The sequence below is a fragment of the Nycticebus coucang genome, chromosome 15 (assembly GCF_027406575.1).
Source record: "Nycticebus coucang isolate mNycCou1 chromosome 15, mNycCou1.pri, whole genome shotgun sequence".
NCBI classification, from domain to species: domain Eukaryota; kingdom Metazoa; phylum Chordata; class Mammalia; order Primates; family Lorisidae; genus Nycticebus; species Nycticebus coucang.
This window is the reverse complement of record NC_069794.1, coordinates 88,484,680-88,509,114: the sequence shown is the minus strand read 5'-3', so window position 1 is coordinate 88,509,114 and position 24,435 is coordinate 88,484,680. Positions and strand designations below refer to the sequence as shown.

Here is a 24,435-nt window from a genome sequence, read left to right as displayed (position 1 = left end):
CCACGTTTCTTTCACTCTAGAAATTCAACAAGATCCTCCTTCCCTCAAGAAACACCTACGCCCTCCCGCCCACTTTGCAGATTGGGAGCCCAGCCTGAGCAGATGCTAGTGGAACCCGCCTAGCACGTGGACTGCTTTGCGCTGGCCTAGCCGGAACCTTCAGGGGACAGCACCACCCCGCGGCGCTCCAGCCTCCAGCTGCGGCCCCGCCCTCCTGGCTCCACCTCTTCCGTCCGTTGGCCCCGCCCCACGGCGCAGTCCTAGTCCGAACGCGGGCGCCGGAACTGGCGGTTGGGGTAGCTGCGGCTGGGAGCTGCCGAAGGGGCGGGTTGGCGTTGCAGCCCGACCGACTGTGCAGTTTTGAGCTCCGCAAGGCGGCGGCCCGTACAGGTGGGCGGTGGCTGGTAGGATGGGGCGGGCCTGCGGCTGGCAGGTGGGCGGGTTAGGCGCGCTAGATCCGGCCCGGGTCAGAGGTAACTGGGCCGCGTCCCTCAGCTCACAGGGGGAAGTCGGTGTCCCGAGACGTGTCGGCCGCGGGCGGACACCGAGCCAGCCACCCTCCGGGCGGACTCTTCCATTGCCTTTCGCGGGGCTCCTAAGCTACGCTTTAAATTTGAGTTCGATTTTTGGGTTCCAGCTAGAGGTGTTGACGGAAACTCGCGGGGATTTTGCGTAACGCTTCTCGGAGGCGGTTTTTTAGCGTCCATATTGAATAAAGGCTGGTAGCTCCACTGTGGAGTTGGCGTGTTACAGGTAAAGCCTAAGTTGTTATAAGAGCTCGTGTAGTTGATCGAGCTGTAGGTCGATCAGGGAAATCAGTGGATTTGATAGCGATATTTAGAATTGAATTTATTTTTGGTCCTCGCGACGGTTACCGGGCGTTCAGAAATGAACTCGGAAAGCAGCTGCCCCTGGAGGCCATCTCTGGTCAGCAGCGCGTCCTGGGGCCGCGGCCGCCCCCAACCCCACTGGAACTCGAAATGTAAAGTGATTAGCGAGATTTTAGGAGTTAGGCTGGGTACAGTGTGCTGTGTTGTGCATCACCATTATATCAAGTTAGATCACATTTAAAAACTATTAGTCTCTGAGCAGAATTAAGTCCTTATTTTAAATACTCTTTGCTTTAAAAAATCTGAAAACGGGTCCCGGTGTAGGTGGGTCTGTCTCGGTGCCTTATTCTGTAAAATGGGGTTGATCGTAATGATAATGATTTTCTCACAAGATTCTAGTAAATTCTGTCTAACTGTATAAGAGGTATACCAAGTTAAGTTTTTTGTCTGCAGAAAGTTACTAATCTCCCCTCCCCCAATTTAGTGACAGGAAATCTTAAGTCATCACATTTTGTCTGTAAGGATGTGTAGTTGGTCTTAATCTTTAGATTCACTGGTCAGAAATTTTTCATCTTCACGTAAATTCAATTTAACCCTCTTAAGAACTCTCCAAGGTTAGGATTAATATCTTACTCAATATGATTATTAACTACAACTTGTATAGCGTTTAGCCCATTTGTTTTAGTTTCCTTCTTTCTTTCTTTCTTTTTTTTTTTTTTAAGCTGAACTGGCAAAAACCTAAGCTTTGGGATTCACCAAAAGCAAATCAAAACAGTTTTACATGGAAAATCTTGTTTTCTGTCATCAGAAGTTACATTTTAATTCAGCTGTGTAAACAAACAGCGATGGTTACATGGAGTTAGGTAAAAGAATTAGATTTAAAATATGCTTAATTTACCATGACTCTCAGAGCAAATGTTATGTACCATCTCTGTACTAGGTCTCCAGGAGACAGAAGCCCCTTTGATCTATCTGGGGAGCCCCCAAAATGTTGATGATCCCTATGCCCCACTTCAGACTGATTTATCTCTGGACGATGTGGGCGCAGGCATTTGGCTAATTAAAGCTCCTCAGGTTTCTCTGTTGTACAGCAAAGATGAGAACCCCTGTGTCAACAGGAATGAAGGTCTTCCGGAGTGTCTGGTTTGCTTGAGTACAGGAGGGTTTGGAGCGCCATCTGGAAAATGTAGCCTGGGGAATTTGAGGGAATAATACAGGTTTTTGTTTTGTTTTGCCCTGGGGGAGTGCCAGGGCGTTACAGCTCACAGCAACCTCAAACTCTGGGGCTCAAGTGATCTTCTTGCCTCAGCTTCCCAAGTAGCTAGGAATACAGGCACCCACCTCAAAGCCCAGCTGTTTTTTCTTTTTTTAGAAACCAGGTCTTGCTGTTGCTCAGACTTGTCTGGAACTCCTGAGCTTACGCAACCTACCCACCTGGGCCTCCCAGAGTGAATATCAGAGTTTTGTTTTTTTTTTTGCAGTTTTTGGCTGGGGCCGTGTTTGAACTCACCACCACTCGTATGTGGGGCCAGCGCCCTACTCCTTTGAGCCACAGGCACCGCCCCGAATATCAGAGTATTTTTATCAGCAAGCATGAGATCCGTTGAACTCTATATTATCAAGGCCAGTGGGCAGGCTATTTGAATGTTCCAGAAGAAAAAATTGCCATAGTGGTGCTAGACAAGCATACCAAAAACGTTTATTCTTTTCTCTTTAGTGATGTTAAATATTTTTGAAGAAAGTAATGATTTTAACTTGTGAACTGTATTTTGCCCTACTTGTTAAAAATCTCTTCAGCCATGAATGGATAGGCTGTTTCTCAAGAATTTTATTTGTTGCATATTATTAAAAAGTGTGTTAAAAGGATATGTGCCTAAAGTAATTTTCCTTGTTAATTGTGATCTTATTTCTTTCTCTTAATAGTCTTATTAATATTGAGTTTTTGTTGTTTTTGCTTTTCCAGTATTATAAGATCGATATTAAAGACATGGTTTTCACTTCACTTCATCAGCATACATAAGTTTTTGCTTCTTTTTGGACTCCCTATTTTATGCCATAATGGTAAGCTATAGCTTAGTAGTTCCAGCTTGTGCTTTAGAATGTTCTCTTCCTTCATCATCATAAAAATATTTGTGTTGTATGTACATAAATATTACAAGCTGTGCAAATTACCCTAATTGGGAAATTACGTAGCAACCGTCCTCGAAGTCTTCTCCATAAAATATGTGGTTCATCTCTCAATTCAACCTTATAATTATTATATTGAAGTTACTCAAAAAATCCATGCCCTTGTATTATGAAGCATTAAAAAAAATTTCTAGCTGCCATATTCCAAATCATTAGCAAAGAGGATGAGTGCAAATACAGAGTTTGGGGGGGTCATAGGTTTCTCATATTTTAAAGCACCTCTTTTATTTAGATTTTTAAAAACTACTAAAATAAATTTAACCTGCTTATTCCCCATAACATTTGTTAAGCAACATCAATGCTAGCCTTTTTTTTTTTTTTCTTTTTTTGAGACAGAGTCTCACCCCCTTGCCTAGGCTAGAGTGCCATGGCATCAGCCTAGCTCACAGTAACCTCAAACTTATGGGCTCAGGTGATCCTCCTGCTCAGCCTCCTGAGTAGCTGGGACTAAATGTACCTGACATAATGTCCAGATAATTTTTCTATTCTTAGTTCAGAGACCAGGTCTCGCTCTTCCTTATTTTTGTCTGGGACTCCTGTGCTCCAGGGGTCATCCTACCTCAGCCTCTCAGTATACTGGTATTGCAGGTGTGAGCCTCCATGCTCAGTCCCTAAACTAGCCTTCTTGTGACACATTTCTGTTCACTGACTTAGTCTCTAAACATAAGTGTAGGCATTTGACTTTTGCCATTAAAAACTATGGGTGTGGAGGGGACACTTTCTAAGGTTTTAAAGAAGACACATTTGACAGAATAAATGAACACTGACCATTCACATAAACCCCTGTTCTGCAGTACAAAACTCAGGAAACATTTATCTTCCTTCTCCTGTGGGATCTTGCCTATCCACCTTTGCCTTATTAGAGAAAAGAAAAACTAGCACAGTGGGCTTCTGACTTTATATGTATTTTGCGTCTATATTAACCTAACCATTTCCAACTTAAGTATTTTGAAGGAAGTAGTAAATTAATGGTGTTTATGTTTACAATATGCAGGTATATCTCAGGAGACATTTACTTGAGATGACTATTTAAAATTTTCTTGAGTATATATTTATTATAATTTCTTCTTTAAATGTACATTAACATTTCATGGTGAAAATTTAAAAGAACCTTATTTATTTGTCAGGAGTATACAGGGTGTCTATAAAGTTCACAGGACACCCAACTATTTGAGAGTTGGCTAGTTTAAATTGCGCAGAAACTTTACGACACCTGGTACATCCAGTTATGTGTTTGTGCTGAAAAAAGAGCTACATTCAGAATCTTAATTTGGGAACAGTTTCATTGGGAATTGTTCTTTAAGATTTTTTAATAAAATAAGTTGGTATAGATTTATTTTAACTAAACCTTTGAAATGATGGAAAGTTGTAGACTTATTACATTTAATAGTGTGGGTGGTTTTTGAGTGCAGTCTAAAGAGGCACACTTTCTTAGCAGGCAAAATGGAAGAAAATAAAAGATAATAAAAAGGCCAACGACTTTTGTAATCATGCAAATTTTTAACACATAGGTCTAGGGTAACAGAGTCACGTAAAATTTCCTATGATTTCCAAAAGGTAGCAATATTTGTTTTTCCCCCTGCTGTTCTGGGGTTTTGGTGGGTCCTAGGAGTGTTTTTACCACATGGAACTTGGTAGGTTGTATTATTGGAATCTGTTCTGTGCCCCTGAAATGACTGTCTTTGTGAATGAAAAATACTGTAACTCCATGTGGTACACAAAACAAAAAACTAGAAAGAGAACCTAGTGGTATTTTGGTTTAACTTTGTTTAGACCCCAATACTTTTACTTCACTTGTGTTGAAAGCTTTATAAAAAAGGAAGACAGAACTTGGCTTTTTCATATTTCTCTTTCTTGCCTTAAAATGAGGGTCTTGAAGAAATAGAAGAAGGTTAGGCTATGCTAGTGGATTTCAAACCTTACGTGTTGTAATATTTAGTCAATTCTAAGATGGCATTTAAAAAATTTTTTTTTTTTTTGTAGAGACAGAGTCTCACTGTACCGCCCTCGGGTAGAGTGCCGTGGCGTCACACGGCTCACAGCAACCTCTAACTCTTGGGCTTACGCGATTCTCTTGCCTCAGCCTCCCGAGCAGCTGGGACTACAGGCGCCCGCCACAACGCCCAGCTATTTTTTTGTTGCAGTTTGGCAGGGGCTGGGTTTGAACCCACCACTCTCGGCATATGGGGCTGGCGCCCTACTCACTGAGCCACAGGCGCCGCCCGATGGCATTTAAAAAATTTTTAATACAGCATTACTGAATTATGAACCGTCTGTAATCAATGGCATCCATAACAACTACAACTGGCAACATTTTTTTCTTAAGGTTACCTAAAGTAATGATGCATGCTTATAATTGATGGCATTTTAAATTCATGAAAACATGGTAATGATAGCCATCATTAATTATTGTATTCCCATAGAAACGTTATATTAAAGGTTGTCTGCATTAATGCATTATAAATTTCTGTGTTGATATTAGTGACCACCAAAACCACTCCCAATTTTTGGGATTTCTAGCAGATTAGGGGAGTTTAGTTTTTGATTCACTCTGGTTATTTGCTTTATGACCAGTTTATTTCTTTAAATGGTGCTCACAGAAAGAATGGTGATGAAATTAAAGTTTATAAAGTGCTGATAGCTACCATATCCAGCTCTCCCCTGTATCAGCCTCATAAACACCAGAGACACCATTTGAGCATTTCTTATCAAGGTTATGGTTCAGGTGCTGACGACTGTCATATTTTTTCTGTGTTAACATATGTTGGTCATATAATGGGGGTGGAGGAGAGAAAAGAAAATACATTAGACCTGTTTTAGAAAATGAAACACATTTAAACATTTAATTAGAAATGTTAAATGTATATTAAATTATTTTTCATGAAAATAACTAATATTACCAAATACACTATTTACTTTTTACAGCAACAAGCTTTAGAACTAGCTTTGGATCGTGCAGAGGTGAGGCGTGACTAAGTTACGTATTGAAATAGTCTTGTCTTTAATTGACAAAAACTCAAGTTTTAAGAGATTTTTGTATGTGATTTTCAAAGGAGTATATTAATATTATTTTGGACAGGTATGCAAATAATTTTGCTATAAACATGTAAAAATACCAGGTGATGTTTTGTTCACTTGTGACTTGGAATCCCCGGATAATAATGCTATGGAATCAAAATTACTTGAACAAGAACATAGAATTTCTAAAATTATGTTTTCCTATTTTGACAAGTTTGCTAATTACTAAATTGAAGGAGGAAATAGCTGTAAAAAAAGAAGAGTCCTTGCAGTTAGATATACAATCTTTTATACATTAAACATATTGAGAATATTTCTGACCTATGAAATCACATTTGTGAAACTATTATGATTTTGCTTATAGCATTGAAATACTGTGCTAAATCTTAGTGCAGTTTAAATTTAACCTATTTGTAACCTATATTTATTTAGAAGTTATTTTTCTTACGAGGTATAATTTAACAAGAGTCAGGGACTAAAGTGAATAGCCTTTTTAGCCTTACGTGTGTTTTAGATGTACTCAGTATGGTTGCTCATGCAAAAAAGCAAAAGGCAAGCTGTTTTCATAAATTTTTCTTTTTTAGTATGTCATTGAAAGTGCCCGACAGAGACCTCCTAAAAGGAAATACCTGTCAAGTGGAAGGTATGAATATTTAATTAATTGATAACATCTTAGATTTATTGACATATGATGATCACCACCATTTATTGCATTCTATTAGGCACTGAAGTAGAAATGTGTTACAGGTTCTTTGTACGTATTATGAATTTCTAAGTTGATGTTAGCTGCCATATCCAACCCTACCCCCTTTTTGGAGAAATTAATAAAAATAAGTAAAAATACAGGAAAAGGCTAAAATAACATTTATGTCACATCATTACTATTTTAACATTTTGTAATCTTTGTTTTCCTTTTTTAGAAAATCTGTATTTCAAAAACTTTATGACTTATATATTGAAGAATGTGAAAAAGAGCCTGAGGTTAAGGTAAATATTCTATTTTCAGTAGAGATTGAGTCTTGATTTTGCCCAGACTAGTCTCAAATTTCTAAGCTCAAGCAGTCCACCCGCCTTGGCCACCCAGAGTGCTAGGATTACAGGCTTGAGCCACCAAGCCTCAGTCTATTACAATTTTTATACAGTTTTTCCTGTTTTAAAATGTATGTTTTTTTGACACCTTCTGTAGACATCTATTTTTTTTTTTTTTTTTTTTGATACAGAGTCTCACTATGTTTCCCTTGGTAGAGTGCTGTGGCATCACAGGCTCACAACAACCTCTCACCTTCTTGGTCTTGAGTGCTTCTCTTGCCTCAGCCTCCTAAGTAGCTGGGACTAAGGCACCACCACAATGCCTGGCTATTTTTGTTCTAATCGTCATTGTTGTTTAGCAGGCTTGGCCCGGATTCGAAACCACTAGCCCTAAAGCATGTGGCTGGCACCCTAACCACTGAGCTAGGGGCACCAAGCCGACATCTGTGTTTTTATGTGTTTATATTAGATGATTTTATATTTTGCTTATTATTTTAATTGTTTACTTGTTTTTAAGAGTATGTACTTTATATTTAAGTATTTTATTTTATATATCACCATTTTTTATGAGTTAATTTGAATAAAATGTAATAGATCAAAATTAAGTTTATATAGCTGTCCCATACAGTTTTGAGAATTGTACCCATATATTTGTGAAAATAATGTTAGAAGGAGCACCAGAAGATTAATTCAGATCTGATTTTGTTAAATCATAGCATTATTTGTTAAAGTATACTGAATTATTTTCATGAGTTCTGCCTCTTTTTAAAGCAGAAATTAAGAAGAAATGTGAACTTGTTAGAGAAGCTTGTTATGCAAGAGAATTTGTCATGTTTAGTGGTCAATCTGTACCCAGGAAATGAGGGATATTCTCTGATGCTCAGGGGAAAAAATGGATCAGGTAAGACTTAAAGTACAGCTGCTACACAATACCTCTGTTGTGCAAGATGTGCTGTTTTTTAAAAAGAGATTTTTTTTTTTTTTTTTTTTTATAGAGACAGAGTCTCACTTTATGGCCCTCGGTAGAGTGCCGTGGCATCACACAGCTCACAGCAACCTCCAACTCCCGGGCTTAAGCGATTCTCTTGCCTCAGCCTCCCGAATAGCTGGGACTACAGGCGCCCACCACAACGCCCGGCTATTTTTTGGTTGCAGTTTGGCTGGGGCTGGGCCTGAACTCACCACCCTGGGTACATGGGGCCGGCGCCCCACCGACTGAGCCACAAGCGCCACCCTAAAAATAGATTTTTAACCTGTTAATAGTTTGTCCTTTGGATCAGAGATGACTTGGTAATAAAAGCAGACTTTGATCTCCAATTTTCCTTCTTATGATATTTTGTTATACTGTTAAAAATTATCTCTTAATATGGTTATCCTTCCTGAACATTTATTTGAAAAGTATTCTAGTTGATACTTCTTTGAAGTCAACTTAAGAGAAGTACGACTTTTAAATGATTTTCAAAATTTCCTTTTTTATTCTATTGCTTTTTATATTTTAAAATAGTGTAAGGTTTTTTAAGGTATGTTTTCCTTGTGCATTTTGAATATGCTCTTGAGTCTGAAATCTCCAAAATTAAGCATACTGGCTGCCTTTTGTGTAACTTTCATATATTAAAAGTATTTCGGTTAATGTGAATGTGAAAATAGTTTTAAAATGTGCTCTTAGATTTCACTAAACAGGCATCTGAAAATGTGATAATAATATGAATTCTATAAGGAACTTAACCCAGTTAAGAATTTTTTCTTTTATTGATTAATTTATTGTAAAGTATAATACCAAGAGAATTTTGTTCTAAAAATGGCCATTTTTTCAGGTGAGTTACCAAATTACCACTCTGAGTTTCAGTTGAGATTGCTATATATATTAGCAATATATAATGTGATTCATTTCAGTTAACTGTGATAGTGGAATTTTATCATATTCTGATCATTTTGCTTCTGGCTGTGATTTGGATTATGCCAGATGGTTTTCCATAATACGTCAGGCTTTCCCCCCCTCCTCCCTTTTTTTTTTTTTTTTTGTTTGTGGTTTTTGGCCGGGGCTGGGTTTGAACCTGCCACCTCCGGCATATGGGACCAGCGCCCTACTCCTTGAGCCACAGGCGCCGCCCTTCCCCCCTCTTTTATCTAAAATTTTATATATTTAAATCATTAGCAATATGTAATGTGATTCATTTGTAAGAGTTTAAAAAAGAACATTAGAAAGAGCCTTTCAGTTATTTTATTTTATAATTTTTTTGAGACAGTCTCAAACTGTCACCCTGGGTAGATTGCTGTGGCATCATCATAGCTCACAGCAACCTCCAACGCTTGGGCTCGAGTGATCCTCTTGCCTCAGTTTTTTCTATTTTTAGTAGAGACAGAGTCTCCCTTTTTGCTCAAGCTGTGAGCTCAAGTATTCCTCCTGCCTTGGCCTCCCAGAGAGCTAGGATTACAGGTGTGAACTACTGCGCCCAGCTACAGTTTTTATATGTTTTTTATGAAGAGTCATTATTAATTATGTAACTAAGCTTTTCAGCAAGTCTGATCTTTTTTAAACTTTATGTTTTAAAATTAAGATTCTGAGACCATTCGATTGCCTTATGAAGAAGGGGAATTGCTTGAATACTTGGATGCAGAAGAATTACCTCCTATTTTGGTTGATCTCCTAGAAAAATCTCAGGTATAAAATTTTTCTGTTTAAAATGTCCTTGATTTGTCATATGTATGGGGTATACATATATGTTATGTGCTAGATGATATTTAATCTTTACCAGAGTTTCAAACAGTATTTAGAACATGAAATGAGACATTATACATAGTTTTGTGGAAATTGGTTTGTTGTGAGGGTGAGGTATTTAACCTTTAGGCTATACTGAAATGCCTGACTTAGTTCTTGTAAAATTGATGTAGCAATTGGCTCATCAATTGGAAATCTCTGTATAGTTACAATCAGGAAATTATGAAAGAAACTACTTTGAATGTTTGTAAAGTTTTTCTCTTGAGGCCTAGAAACTGTCCATAAACTGAAGAGATCTATACATCTCTTCATAGCCAGCCTAGGTGATTACTCTCCGGACTCCCTTGCCTTGGTCTTCTTCCTTCCTACTGCTTTGACTTAACCCCAGTCATACTATGTATGGCTTTTCCTTCACTGAGGAAAAAGAAACCATCATATGAGAACTCCTGTTCTTCCTACCTCCAGTCAACTATCACCCCTACATCTTTCCACACTTTCTACCTGTCTTCCTGTTAAAATGGATGAAGTGTGGCGTTCCTAAAACATCCGTCCACTTGTTTGCTGTGTCCTCCCCTTCCTTCTCAAGGACTTGCGACTATAACTACCCTTTACTTTTCCTTCACTAGTAGATACATAATGTAAGCATCCTGTCCTATGGGTTGATCAAAACCAAGATTCTCTAAAATCAAAACTTTTTGAGCAGCCACATGACACTCAAATGATCAGCAGAACATTTTGGATGTTAGGATTAGGGTTGCTTAAACCTAAGTATAATGCAAATACCTCAAATGCAAAACACTTTTGATTCCAAACAGTTCAGGTAAGAGATACTCAAGCTGTATCTCTCAACTTTTGAAAAGAAATCCTCCCTTGACTCTGTAATCCTTCTTTGGCTACTATTTTATAATTCTGGCTCCTCTTGACAGCAAACTTAGGAGAGTCTTCTTTTTTTTTTTTTTTTCATGTCCCATTCTTTCCTCTCCCTACTCCATTTAGCATTGTGACCATATTTTTACGGAAGCTGTTTTGTAAAAGTTACCAGTATCTCCATGGCACCATGTCACTTGATCACTTTTTGTTCTCATCTTAATTGGTTTCTTAGCAAAGTTCAATGCATAACTACCCCTTTGACAAATGCCATTTTTGTGGCTTCTAAGGCATCACATTCCAAGTTGTCCTCTCCCTTCTTTAATCTTCAGTTTTATTTGCTATCATTTCTGTTCTGTCCATAAATTTGTATGAGTTTGAGGATTCAGTCCTAGGTTTGTTATTCATCTTTAGTAATAGTCTCTTCCTGAATGATCTTGACCTTTATTTTTTTTTGGAGACAGAGTCTCAAGTTGTCGCCCTTAGAGTGCTGTGGCGTCACAGCTCACAGCAACCTCCCACACTTGGGCTTAAGTGATTCTCTTGCCTCAGCCTTCCAAGTAGCTGGGACTACAGACACCCTCCACAACACCCGGCTACGATAATGACCAGTTTTGTGGGTTTTTAAAATGTTACTTAATTCTTTTTTCTTTTTTTTTTTTTTGAGACAGTCTTGCTACGTCGCCCTTAGTAGAGTGCTATGGTGTCATAGCTCACAGCAACCTCAAACTCTTGAGCTTAAGCGATTCTCTTGCCTCAGCCTCCCAAGTAGTGGGGACTACAGGCACCCGCCACAATGCCTGGCTGTTTTTTGTTTCATTTGTCATTGTTGCTTAGCTGGCCCAGGCCAGGTTCCAACCCGCCAGCCTCTGTGTATGTGGCTGGCAGTGTAACCACTATGCCCTGGGCACCAAGCCTGTTACTTAATTCTTTACTTACATGTCTCCCCCTGGTCATTCCACCACACTCCTAGCTTACATATGTCTTGGCTATATAACAGATTTCTCAAATTTAACATGATAAAAACAGAACTTTTTAACCTTCAAACCAATTCCAACACCAGTCTCCAGTCTCAACAGATGATCCTACTCTCATCTTCTACATTCAGTCCATCAGTAAATGTCAGCTCTTCAGCTCTCATGTCAGTATACATAGTATATGGTCATTTGCCTTCCATGGTTACCTTGCTGAACTCCCTGCTTTTATTCCAGAACTTCAGGAATTAGTTCTCCACAGACAGCCAGATTAAGTTTACAAAATAAAAACAGTAAACACAAAAGCAAATGTATTGTATTCCTGCTTTAAGTTCTCCAGTGCTCTCTTACTGGACAAAATCTCTGATTTTCTGTTTGTCTTTATCTCCTAATTCTCATCCTTATTCATTCCATTCCAGCCATCCCTGCCTTCTTTGCATTTAAAGCACTCCAAGCTTACTTTTATAGTGAGCCCTTTTCATCTGCTCCTCTTCTATCTGAATGATCTGTCCCAGGTATCTAGCCCTCTCTTGTGATTTCCATGTGTATCTCAGCTGAAACATTATTCCCTCAAAGAGGTTGTTATCTGAGCGTGTAATCTAAATTAGCCCCTTCCTATTTTATTTCTTGTATAGCATTCATCACTGTCTAAAATTATCTTGTTTTGTTTACATGTTTATTGCTTGTCATCCCACACTGTCATCTCACCACTGAATCTGTGAAGCTTCTTGGAGAGTGCCTAGCACATAGTATGCATTATAGTTGCTTAATATTTATTAAAAAAAGGAGGATAAGAATGACTGATAACATGGAGGTCACAGTACCCGCTAAAAGTTCTGAATGGGTAAAAAACATGACTCTGGGAACTTATAACTAACAAGACCTCAGTGATAAAAGTTCTTACATTTGAGTGCAGAATTTAATAAAAAAATAAAATAAAACCAAAAAAATGAATTTTATAGTTAGCTTTTCTCTTATAAAAAAAGGCTAAGATTTTATTTCTGGAAATTTAGCAGAAGCAAATATAACAGTTATATGTAGAAGCTGAAACTGGCAGGTTCAACTGGCAACTTATAATAATAGATGCTTTCTGAAAAAAAAAAATAAATAAACACTTTCTAATAATGATGACGTTAACAATGCATACAGTGAGCCAGTACAGCAGTTCCAAGAATCTGTAACATGAATAGTATTTAACTGCCAAAAGTTGATGTGTTGTCTTTGTAGATCGCAAAGCCAGTGTATAACTAGAAATCATTAAACAGTCTTAAACTCTTTTAAGTCAGTGATGAACATAAAATAATTCCCTTTAATGCCTGTAAACCCATGAATGGATTAACAAATTGTGGTATATGTATACCGTGGAATACTATGAAGCTATATAAAGATGGAGACTTTACATCTTTTTTGTATACCTGGGTGCAGCTGGAATATATTCCTCTTAGTAAAGTATCTCATGAATGAAAAAAAAAGTATCCAGTGTACTCAATACTATTACGAAACCAATATATGATCACTTACACATTTGTATGAATAATAAAACACAAAATAGTCCAGCAAGAAGGAGGGAAGAGAAGAGAGAAGGGGGGAGAAGGTGAGTGGAGGGAGAGTATTTGGTAGGATCTCACCTAATGTGCACAATGCAATGAATGGTACATTTCAAAACGAGTATATTATAAATGTCTTCACACAAAAAAATAAGCGAGGTGATGGTTATATTAATCAGTTTGATTTAAACATTCCACATTGTATATCAAATCATCACATTGTACCCCATAAATGTATACAGTATGGTTTAATGAAAAGTTAAAAAAACAAAAACATTTATCCGTCATGTAAAGGGAAATCTATTGAAGAGTATATGAGTGACCAGAAATAATACATGCGTGTAAAGAATTTGAAACATTTGGTAACTAACCCCACTTATTTGGACTTTTGAAAAACATAGTTATGTAAATATTTTTTCCCAAAACAGGTTAATATTTTTCATTGCGGATGTGTCATAGCAGAAATACGTGATTATAGGCAATCCAGTAATATGAAATCTCCTGGTTACCAAAGTAGGCACATTCTCTTACGTCCGACAATGCAGGTAAGGAATGTTTAAGTGTTATTTCAGATTTTAGTTGGTCTTATTTGTTAAATGTCTTCATTTGTTTGTGTATTGACTAATGGGCTTTTAAATTTTTATTCCTTTTAGACTTTAATCTGTGATGTACATTCAATAACAAGTGATAACCATAAATGGACCCAGGTTTGTTGTTTTACTTTTTAATACCAAACAGGCAAAATACAGGATTAAAAAAAAAAAGCAGCATCATTAAGTTAAATAAGACTATTTTCTGCTCATGTTTTTATTCGTGAATAACATCTGATACCTTTTGTGAAAAACTGGGACTCTTTGATGACCTTTAGAAGTTAAGGGTGTCTTTATACATGCAGTAGTTCTTCAAGTTGCTGAGGATCATGTTATGGTCAGGCTGATTTAATATGCTCAGTGTGAAACTTACACCTGCAAACAGAAGAATATTTTGCTGAGGATCATGTTATGATTTAATATGTTCAGTGTGAAACTTATCTCTGCAAACAGAAGAATATTTATGCTTTTACTATAGTTACAGATAGATAATGACTTTCTATCATCAAGGATTCTAAAGCAGGCCTAGCCTGTCTTTCGTTGCCATTTATACTAGTTGCCTTAGAACTAGGGGAACACACCTCTGAGAATAGTTGGTTGACCCTCAACAATAAATGAGGGGGCTCAAAGAAGTTCTTGGAAAAAATGGAATTAAAAGATGAAGAAGTGAAAACTTTTTTTCTCAACATAAGCTATGTTCAAGACACTCGTAGTTTTGTACATAGCATCCGGAAGTTCACAACCTTTGTTGTCCCTGGGAGCTACAATGAGGAGGGCCCCAGGAAGAATTTGCCCTTTATGTTGGAAAATAAGTGGTGGTTACTAATTATAATGACTTTATACTTTGGATCTGGATTTAGTGCACCTTTATTCTAAGACATCAGGTGCTTAAGAAGTAGAGCTGTTTTAATTCATCCATTTAACAGATATGAAGAACATTTTAAGAGGTGAGATCTCTTTGAAAAATGGATCAAACTCTTGAACTTCGTAGCATACTAGATGTTTATAAATAAATTTAAGATGTGGGGGGAAAAAGACACTTTCATAAGCAGTGATACCAGCCATTTAGTCCATCCCTAAAGAACTAAGGGTGCTGGGAATTTAATCATATCAATGCAGTCTTTTTTACAATATTAACTAAAGAAAAACGGGTGCCCTTTACAAATTTTTTGAGAAACTAAAAGAAGTCAGAAATCAGGCCTGTAGGGTGAATGCCTAATGATTTCCCTTTGGAACTCTTGCAAAATTGCCCTTTTTAGATGAGAGGAATGAGCAGAAGCATTGTTAGGGCAGATAAGGACTCTGATGAAGCTTTCCTGGGAGTTTTTTTTTTTTTTTTTTGCTAACCCTTTGTCTAATTTTCTAAAAATGCTCTTATAATAAACAGATGCTAATATTCCTTGACCCTTCAAAAAGTCAACAAGCAAAATGCCTTGAGCAGCCCCCCAAATTATTTCCATGACTGTTAACTCTTGACCAGTTGGCTTTGCTTTGACTGGACCACTTCCACTTTTTGGTAGTCACTGCTTTCATTGTGCTCTGTCTTTAGGATCATCCCAGTAAAGCCATGTTTCATACCTGTTACATTTCTTCAAAGAAGTGCTTCGGTCTCAACTTGTTTAAAATTGCCACTCAAAGATCTGGATGCAATGGTTTTGGCACCCATTGAATAGAAAGTTTACTCAGCTTTAGTTTTTGCGTCAGAATTGTGTAAGCTGAATGAGTTGAGGTGTCTGTGATGTTGACTCTTGTTTCTGCTGTTAATCATAAGTCCTCTTCAATTAAGGCATGAACAACATTAATTTTTTCCTTGCAAATTGATATAGATGGTCTGTTGCTGCAGTTTTCATCTTACTGTCTTATTCCTTAAAATGACTAAAGGGGTGATTTCTCTGGGGGCATTATCCCCATAAACTTTTTGCATCAGTGATTTCACCATTCTTCCACTATAGCTTCACTGTAAATTTGATGTTACTCAATTTTAGCAGAATTCGTGTTGGTCTGATAGAGGCTCTTTCACACTGAGTCTTATCCTTCCTAATGCCTCAGACTAAATCCTGTTCAGACATGTTATAGCAAGTACATTTATTTGATACAAAAAATTATGAAATCTGTACATAATGTTTTCATAATACGCAGTTTCCATGAAGACCCTTGTATGTGAGATGTTCACTCACAACAGTGTTGTTGTTTCTCTGCTATTACAGAGGGAAATAATTCCTAAATCAAAGAAAATATCAATAATGAAAATTATCCAGTCTGTGAAAAGGGGTTATAAAGACTTAGTTCATTAATAACTATTGAGTGTTGTAGTTTAGTTGGCGCTATAAACTTTTCATCCACAAAATAGCTAAAAGCTATTAAAAGAATATTTGAAAACAAAAAAACTGGTTACCATCAGGAATTGGTAGGCATCAATTTCTTACTTTGAGAATTAATAAAGGAGAAAATATAGTGATTGTTATTCCTGTACAACCTTTATTTTATTTATTTATTTATTTTTTATTAAATCATAGCTGTGTACATTGATATGATCATGGGGCATCATTCACTAGCTTCACAGACCATTTGCCAAGTTTCACATATACCCTTGTAAGATGCACTGCTGGTAACAACCTTTATTTTAGATAGCAAAATAGTAACTGAGGCAGAATTCTTAGAAAAATGTCAGTTAATAGGTGCAAAAGAAATGATAGACTAAAAAATATTAATTTGAAAATCCTAATGAAATAGTCACTCTTTGATGTGAAAACCATTAGATATGATAGATTCATGGGAAATTTATAATGCAGAGATGTGATTGAACACATTGATCTGAAACTAGAACAGTCTATCATTGTCTGCTTCCTGGTGTCATAGGAGAGAAAGAATTCCTGTCTAAAGGAAGAGAGCCTCAGTAAAATCAAGCATCTAGATCTAACTAGAGCAGTGGTTCTCAACTTGGGGGTTGTGACTCCTTTGTTCAATTTGTAACAACATAGGCATTAGGAAGGTTGAGAACCACTGAACTAGAGGGAATTCAGAGAATTAACGAAATCATCAAGTAACACAATGAGGAAGCAACCAGCCAGATCCATTTAGCTGATAGGAGAGCAGCAGTTCATCAAATCCAACAAACCCATTACATGACAAAAGAAAAAAGTATGAGGGAAAGGTTATTACAGAAGAAAAAAGAAGCTTTGAGAGAGATACAGTGTGAGTGGGCCTTAATTTGAGTTCAAATTAGAACAAACCAACTGAAAATACACTCCTAATGGACAATCAGGGGAAATTTAAATGTAGACTGGATATTCGAGGTCCTTGTCAAGTAATGCATGCTTAAGTAAAGGGTGCATGTGGGAAGACTTAAGGGAAGAGTCATATCTTCATGTGCTCGCATTGCTAGTAATAATGATTTTATAAGTTTGAAACTAATAATTACTAATTGTTAGTAGATTAGAAATGTTATTAGAAATAGGGAACAGAGTCTAAGGGTCCTCAAACTTTTTAAACAGGGAGCCAGTTCACTGTCCCTCAGACCGTTGGAGGGCCAGACTATAGTTTAAAAAAAAAAAAAAAAACTGAACAAATTCCTATGCACACTGCACATATCTTATTTTGAAGTAAAAAAATAAAACAGGAACAAACACAATCACACCACCTCATGTGGCCCATGGGCCGCAGTTTGAGGACCCCTAGAAAGAGAAACAGTTATGAGAAATCGATTCACACCCATTTTCCTGGCTCTGAGCACAAAGTGCAAGATCTTGTCAATTTAATATTTCTGCAGCCTAGCATGTTGTATATCCCCCCACCACTCCTCACAGCTGCGGCATAGCAGCTAGCTGGAGGCCTTGAAGCTGCTTTCTGCCAGGGTAAGGCTGTTTGCTCTCAGGGAGTGGTTTTTGGGAGTTAAGAATGTGAATTCTTTAAACTTTGTCTAACTGAGGAAGACTTGCTCCAGAACAGATAAGGAGAAGAAAGATCTCTTTTCTTCTGTCACCTTGATTGGGCCAGAGGATTTTGTTTGGACACAAGGCTGTCAGAGTATTAAAACATCACATCTGTGGTGTGTAACTGTGGGTGTGTGGGTCCTCTAGGACTTGGTCCTTGAGTCGGCCTCTGATTGGCTTCATTGTCAAGACTTTGTTTACATTAAGACCATAATACTTTGAAGCAGTGAAAAGTAACAAGTTAATCCATGCAATTAACATAATCGGCTGTAGAGTTAGTCTAGTTAGTAGGAATGCAAGCGCAGCAAGAACCTTGATGGGATTGGCTGCCTTGCTTTCCTGAAATTTATGACTGGGACAGTGATGTATGAAATAAATAGTCTGATACTCAGGAAGGCATACTGGAAGCCTCATGAAGAAGTGTGTGCTGCCTCTTGAGCCCTGCTGCTCTTAAAACTATGTCTGTGTCTGTTTCTCTGTATTAATATTCTATAACTCCTACTAATTTTCCAGTCTCCTCACACCACCAGCCCACTAGGAAGTAAACCCACTGCATGTCGAGGATGGTCCCCGACACTCAAGTATTCTCATGTGAAATAGCACTTCTGAGATGCATTTTAATTACTTCAGTGAAATAAACAGAAGCAAAAGTTATGTGTATAGTCACAGAATTAGGTGTTATTACTCTTCTATTAGCATGTATGTTTAAAATTGTGCATAATAAAAAATTGAATGAAAGCATTTTATTGACTCATTTAACTTTAAAAAATTTTGTGATAACTATTAACATACTTAAGAGGTTAATAAGCAAAACAATAGATTAGTAAAGTAAGTTATGTATGTACTTTGGAATTGAGTATATAGAGTTTTCACAATATTCGTATCGTCATTTTTATGCTTATGATATATTCAAGCTGAGTATAGAAGGGGACTGTTGCTTTGCAGTTGCTGAAAGTGGTATAATCCATCATGACCCTGTAAGTTTTGTGGGAATGGAGGATTTTATCTGTTTTTCTCACTACTTTACCCCCAGCTCCTAGAATGGTGCTTGCCTCATAGTAGGTGCTCAGTAAATATAGGCACTTCATGAGTTATGAACAAGATAGGTTCTGTAGATTTGCTCTTAAGTCAAATTTGTATATATTTACCTATTTATTATCTGTAATAGCCTCCATTCATAAGTGTGAGTTGTACGTAAGTTGGATGTTTGAAACTTAGGTACTGCTTATAATTTGTTGGATTAATGAATAGGCACTATTAGAATTTGGTCATTTCATAATTTGTATAAATTGCAGGCATACCTCACAGACACTATAAGTTCAGTTTCAGACCACTGTAATAAAGCAAATACTGCAATAAAGCAAGTCACACCAACTTTTTGGTTTCCGGGTGCATTTAGAAGTTAGGTTTACACTATATAGTTGTTCCTTGAACAACATGGTGGAGAAAGAGTGCCAACCCCCTGCACAGTTGAAAATCCACATGTAACTTTTGACTGCTCCAGAACTTTACTAATAGCCTATTGTTGACTAAAAGCCTTATATAACATTAACTGTTGATTAATATGTATTTCATATATGCATTATATACTGTATTCTCACAATAAACTAGAAAAATGTTACTAAGAAAATGAGGAAGAGAAAATAAAAACATATTTACTGTTCATTAAATGCATCATCATAAAGGTCTTCATCCCCGTCTTTATAGGGGTTGGTCTTGCTTTTTCTGGTGGCAGCAATGCAACAGGTCAAGGTGGAAGGGGAGGCAGGAGAGGCAGGCATACTCAGTGTTAACTTTTATTGAAAATTTATGTGTAAGTAGACCTGCACAGTTCCTGCATTGTTTCAGTCAATTGTACTATAGTCTATTAATAATAGGATTATCTAAGAAAGTGATGTCTGACAGTTTTAAGTTTGAGGTCTGACACTTTCTCTCCCCTCAGAAAAACATTTAATCCATTTGTACACCCTGTTTCTTCATATTATCCCCATAAACTTCAACTAATATGTCCTTGATTTCACTTCCACTCTTGCCAAGTTTAACAAGAAATTTAATGTCTGTTTGTTGCTCTAATTCAAACTCTGACATTCTCCTGACGGCACATACAACAGCAATAATGAACACCACTCAGCAAGACACCTTCACATGTCGACATGCACACAGCCACGAGACCTAGAGATGCCGAGGTTATGAAACCTTACCATGCTTTTTGTACTGTGCTGCTAAATAAGCACATGGTGGCAAGTTTGAGAACTTAATTATTAGACTGTAGCTTAATTAAAAAATACTTTATTGCTAAAAAGTGCTAACAATCATGTAAATCTTCAATGAGTCATGGTCTTTTTGCTGGTGGATTGTCTTGTATCAGTGTTGATGGCTGCTGACTGATCAGGGTTGTTGTTGCTCAGGGTTGGGGTAGATGTGGCAATTTCCTGAAAAAGAACAGTGAAGTTGGCTGCATCAATTGAGTCTTTCGTGAAAGATTTCTCAGTGGCATGTGGTGCTGCTGTTTGATAGCATTTTACGCACAGTAGAATAGCTTACAAAATTGAAGTCCTCTAAAAACCTGCTGCTGTTGCTGCTGCTGCTTGCATTAACTAAGTTTACAGAATATTTTGAGTCCTTTTTTGCCATTTCAACGTTAATGGCATCTTACCAGGTGTAGATTCCATCTTCAGAAACCACTTCTTTGGCTTATCTAAAAGAAAGAACTCCTTATCTGTTAAAGTTTATTATGAGATTGCAGCAATTTGGGCATATCTTCTGGCTCTGCAGTTAGTCTTGCTATTTCCACCATGTCTGCAATGACTTAACTCTACTAAGTCTTGAACCCCACGAAGTCATTTATGAGCTTCATCCAAACTCCAGTTAATGTTTTGACCTCTTCCCATGAATCACAAATGTTCTTAATGCCGTTTAGGATGGCAAATCCTTCCAGAAGGTTTTCGGTTTACTTTGCCCAGATCCATCATAGGAATCATTATTGACAGCAGCTATATAAAATGTACTATTTAAATTAGGACTTAAAAATCAAAACAACTCCTTGATTAATGGGCTGCAGGACAGATGTTGTGTTAGCAGACATTAAAACTACATTAATCTTTACATCTCTGAGTTCTTGAGTGACTAGGTTGTTGTTAATGAGCAGTAATATTTTGAAATGAATCTTTTTCTGAGCAGTAGTTCTCAGGAGTGGGCTTAAAATATTCCATAAACTATGCTGTAAACAGATGTACCATCATCCAGGGTTTGTTCTATTTCTAGAGCACAGGCAGAATACACTAAGCCTAATTTTTAAGGCCCCGAGGATTTTTGGAATTGTAACTCAGCTTTGGCTTCAGTTTAAAGTTACCAGCTACATTAGCTCCTAGCAAGAGACAACTTTGCTTTGAAGCTTTTAAGCCAGAGGTTCACTAGCTTTGAATGTGTCCTAGATGGCATATTCTTCCGACATAAGGCGATTTTATCTACATTGACAATGTGTTGTTTAATGTAGCACCTTCATCAGTCATTTTAGCTAGATCTTCCAGGTAACTTGCTTCAGTTTTTACATCAGTACTTGCTGCTTCACTTGCACTTTTCTGTTAAAAAGGCAGCTTCTCTCCTAGCTTCCAGCTTTGCTGTTGCAGCCCTTTTACCTCTCTCAGCCTTCATAGAATTGAAGAGAGCTAAGGTTTTGCTCTGGGTTAGGCTTTGGCTTAAGGCAATATTGTAGCTAACGTGATCTTTTATCCAGATCACTAAAATTTTCTCTATCAGCAATGCTTACCATCCTTGTGTTCACTGGAATAGCACTTTTAACTTCTTTCAAGAACTTTTCTTTTACATTTACAGCTTGTCTGGCTATTTGGCCCAGAGGCCTGGCTTTCAGCCTATCTTGGCTTTTGACATGCTTTCCTCACTAAGCTTAATCATTTAAAAGTGAAAGACCTGTGGCTTTTTCACTTCAACACGTATGGGCCATTGTAGGGTCTTTAATTTGCCTGTTTTCAATATTGTGTCTCAGAGAATAGGAAGGCTTGAGAAGGTGAGACAAAGGAGTGGCTGGTCAGTGGAGCTATCAGAACACACGCAACATTTATCTATTAAGTTTGCATTGTTCATGATGCTCCAAAGTAATTATAAAAGTAACATCAAAGATCACTCATCACTGTAATGGATAAAATAATGAAAATGTTTTGAGATATTGAAAAAAATTACCAAAATGTGACATGGTGACATGAAGTGAGCAGATATTATTGGGAAAATGGTACCAGGAGACATGGGTCAAAGTGCGGTTGCCACAGACCTTCAATTTGTATAATAGCAAAATATATGCAAAGCATAATAAAAGGAGGTTATGCCTATATTGGATTTCCATTAGAAGTTTCTTTTTTTTTGCAGTATTTGGCTGGGGCTGGGTTTGAACCCACCACCTCCGGCATACGGGGCTGGCGCCTTACTCCTTTGAGCCACAGGCGCCACCCAGAAGTTTCTTTATGCTGTCAAGTTTCTAAGTTTATGTGCTAACACTGAAATTTGAAATATGTTATTTTACTATAGTCCTTAGCAGAATTCCAGAGAATATTTCTAGATTATGTGATACATGTAATTACATCTTTGAAAATCTTAAATCCTGTGTTGATACAACTCTTGCACATTTCAGGAAGACAAACTTGTGCTGGAAAGCCAGCTGATCCTAGCTACAGCTGAACCACTGTGTCTTGATCCTTCCATAGCAGTAACTTGCACTGCAAACAGACTGCTCTATAATAAGCAAAAGATGAACACTCGCCCAATGAAAAGGTAATTGCCATTGTGGAGGGATGAACCAAGAGACATATCTGTGACAAGTAGCTCTAAGTTTTACTATTTATGTATAATAAATATACATATTTATTCTCTCTATAATAAACTTTTCCTCCAGAGTTTAAGTGCTCTGATTTTTTTTAATTTAAAATAGGATTTTTAATAGCCTTGTATTGTATTTTTTTTAATGTTCTCTGCTTTATATTGAAGTGATGCATGTTCTGTAGTCTTTTAGTCTTCTAAGTTTTATAGTCTGTTCACCAAAAAGGTAGAGAAGCTGGAAGAGATCAGATATGAACAGAAAGAATAATTTCTTCAATACTTTTAGTAATGAGTTTCGTTTTTGTTAATCTTACTTCTAAGGAAACAATTCATAATTTATTCCTGGGATTTGGAAAAATAAGATCACAGTTTTAGAAGTCAGTTTATAACTGTCTTTTATAACATGGTAATTTGTCTTTAAATATTTTAGCTGTCTCTTCTCTAATAAAATAAAAGAGTACTTATTAATTTGGGCTGCAGTTATAGTTGGCTGATCATTAAATATTCTTTAATTATTTGGGTTGCCCGCTTTGGAACTTCTTTAAATCTGAAGAGACTTGAGAAACTTAGCCTTTTTCTAAATTCCATAATGTATTAGACACATAGTATATTCAGAGGAAAAGGTATTATACCTTTGGAAATAATGAAAGAGTCTATCTAGAATCCATCACAGCCCTGTAAAGTCGTCTTTTACCTCTGTTTCATTCCTGCTGTTCAGTACCTTACACCAAGCTACCGTCATCTTCATCTTGACTTCTGAAATAAACTCCTAATTGGTCTCCCTGCTTCCACTTCTGCTTCCTTCCTGTCTATTCACCATATTAAAAAAACTAGAGTAATCTTTTTAAAAAAACTTGCAAACTATATTCTGCCACCCCTTATTTAAATTACTCTAGAAGTATAGCATTTTACATTAAATCTAAACACATTGCCTTAGGTTTGCAAGGCCATTGCCTTGCTGTCTGACCTTATCTACTCTGTGAACTCTGATGCTTCAGTCTCACTTATCTTCTGTTTTTGAAACAACCCAAATTTATTCCTTCCCCAGTACTTTTTGAAAATCTCTCTGTTTCAAATATTCATTCCCTGGTTTTTCAGAATGGTTCTCCTCCCCATGCCCTGCCCTATACCTCTGTCCCATCTACACCCCCTCTCCCCAGTATTCACTGTGAGGACCTCTTCAGACTTCTGGAGGTAAAGCTTACAAGTGGTGAGTGTCCAACAACTGGGTACCCTTGGGGTTTTTAATGTCTCAAACTCGTCCATGCTGAGCTTTTAGCAATTCATGTTATACTTTAGGTTCCCCTACTCAGCACTGGTTTCTAAGGACATTTACCCTTATGAGTTTCTGCTCCAGTAAGACATAGTGCTCTCCATTCCTTGTTGGTCTCCCTAGATTGGGGGGCAGTGGTTTGCCCCGTGACTTCATGTCTATGCTGGAGCTAAGAATTGTTAATTTTTCATTTTATTCAGTGTGTTACTTCTTAAAAATGGGGTAGCAATTTCAGAGTTTCATATGCCAGATTGGTTGGACACTAGAAGTTGTCTCCCCTAACTCCTACCGCAGTCTCTCTATAGCTAGTTTCTCCTCATCATTCCTATCTTAGCTTACATGTGATTTCATCAAAGTTCTTTAATTCCCTCTCTTCCTTTCCTTAAAGTTACCCTCCCTATCCCTTAACTACAGTACTCTTGTTATCATTTACGCTTATTGCCATCTGAAGTGTCAAATTATCTATTTACTTGCAAATGTCTTTTTCCCTTCTGGACTGTCACCTTATTTCACCAGTGTCTCTAGCACATTGCTTGGCATGTGGTAGTGTTCTGTAAACATTTGTGATTTCGTTATATGTTGTGAGTGTCCTAGTTTAAACTCATATATATGAGTATCTTTTATTAACTTTGTTTAGTT

The 24,435-nt window shown here is 37.3% G+C and overlaps 1 protein-coding gene across 10 annotated transcripts in view; it reads left to right on the top strand.

Moving 5' to 3' along the window:
• Positions 1-268: 268 nt before the first annotated feature.
• The window catches only part of SUPT20H (SPT20 homolog, SAGA complex component), a 47,371-nt gene continuing 23,204 nt past the window's right edge, over positions 269-24,435 (top strand). For 2 of the 10 annotated variants that reach the window (XM_053563046.1, XM_053563043.1), the window contains exons 1-10: positions 470-753; positions 2,794-2,891; positions 5,943-5,978; positions 6,620-6,678; positions 6,956-7,022; positions 7,836-7,965; positions 9,623-9,726; positions 13,600-13,716; positions 13,825-13,878; positions 22,339-22,478. In XM_053563046.1, the coding sequence (XP_053419021.1) occupies positions 2,889-2,891; positions 5,943-5,978; positions 6,620-6,678; positions 6,956-7,022; positions 7,836-7,965; positions 9,623-9,726; positions 13,600-13,716; positions 13,825-13,878; positions 22,339-22,478 (710 nt within the window). In that variant the 5' untranslated portion in view covers positions 470-753; positions 2,794-2,888. Of the gene's footprint in view, positions 391-469; positions 754-2,793; positions 2,892-5,942; positions 5,979-6,619; positions 6,679-6,955; positions 7,023-7,835; positions 7,966-9,622; positions 9,727-13,599; positions 13,717-13,824; positions 13,879-22,338; positions 22,479-24,435 lie in introns of those variants that run through there. The other 8 variants (XM_053563052.1, XM_053563045.1, XM_053563044.1 and 5 more) reach the window with 7 other exon arrangements.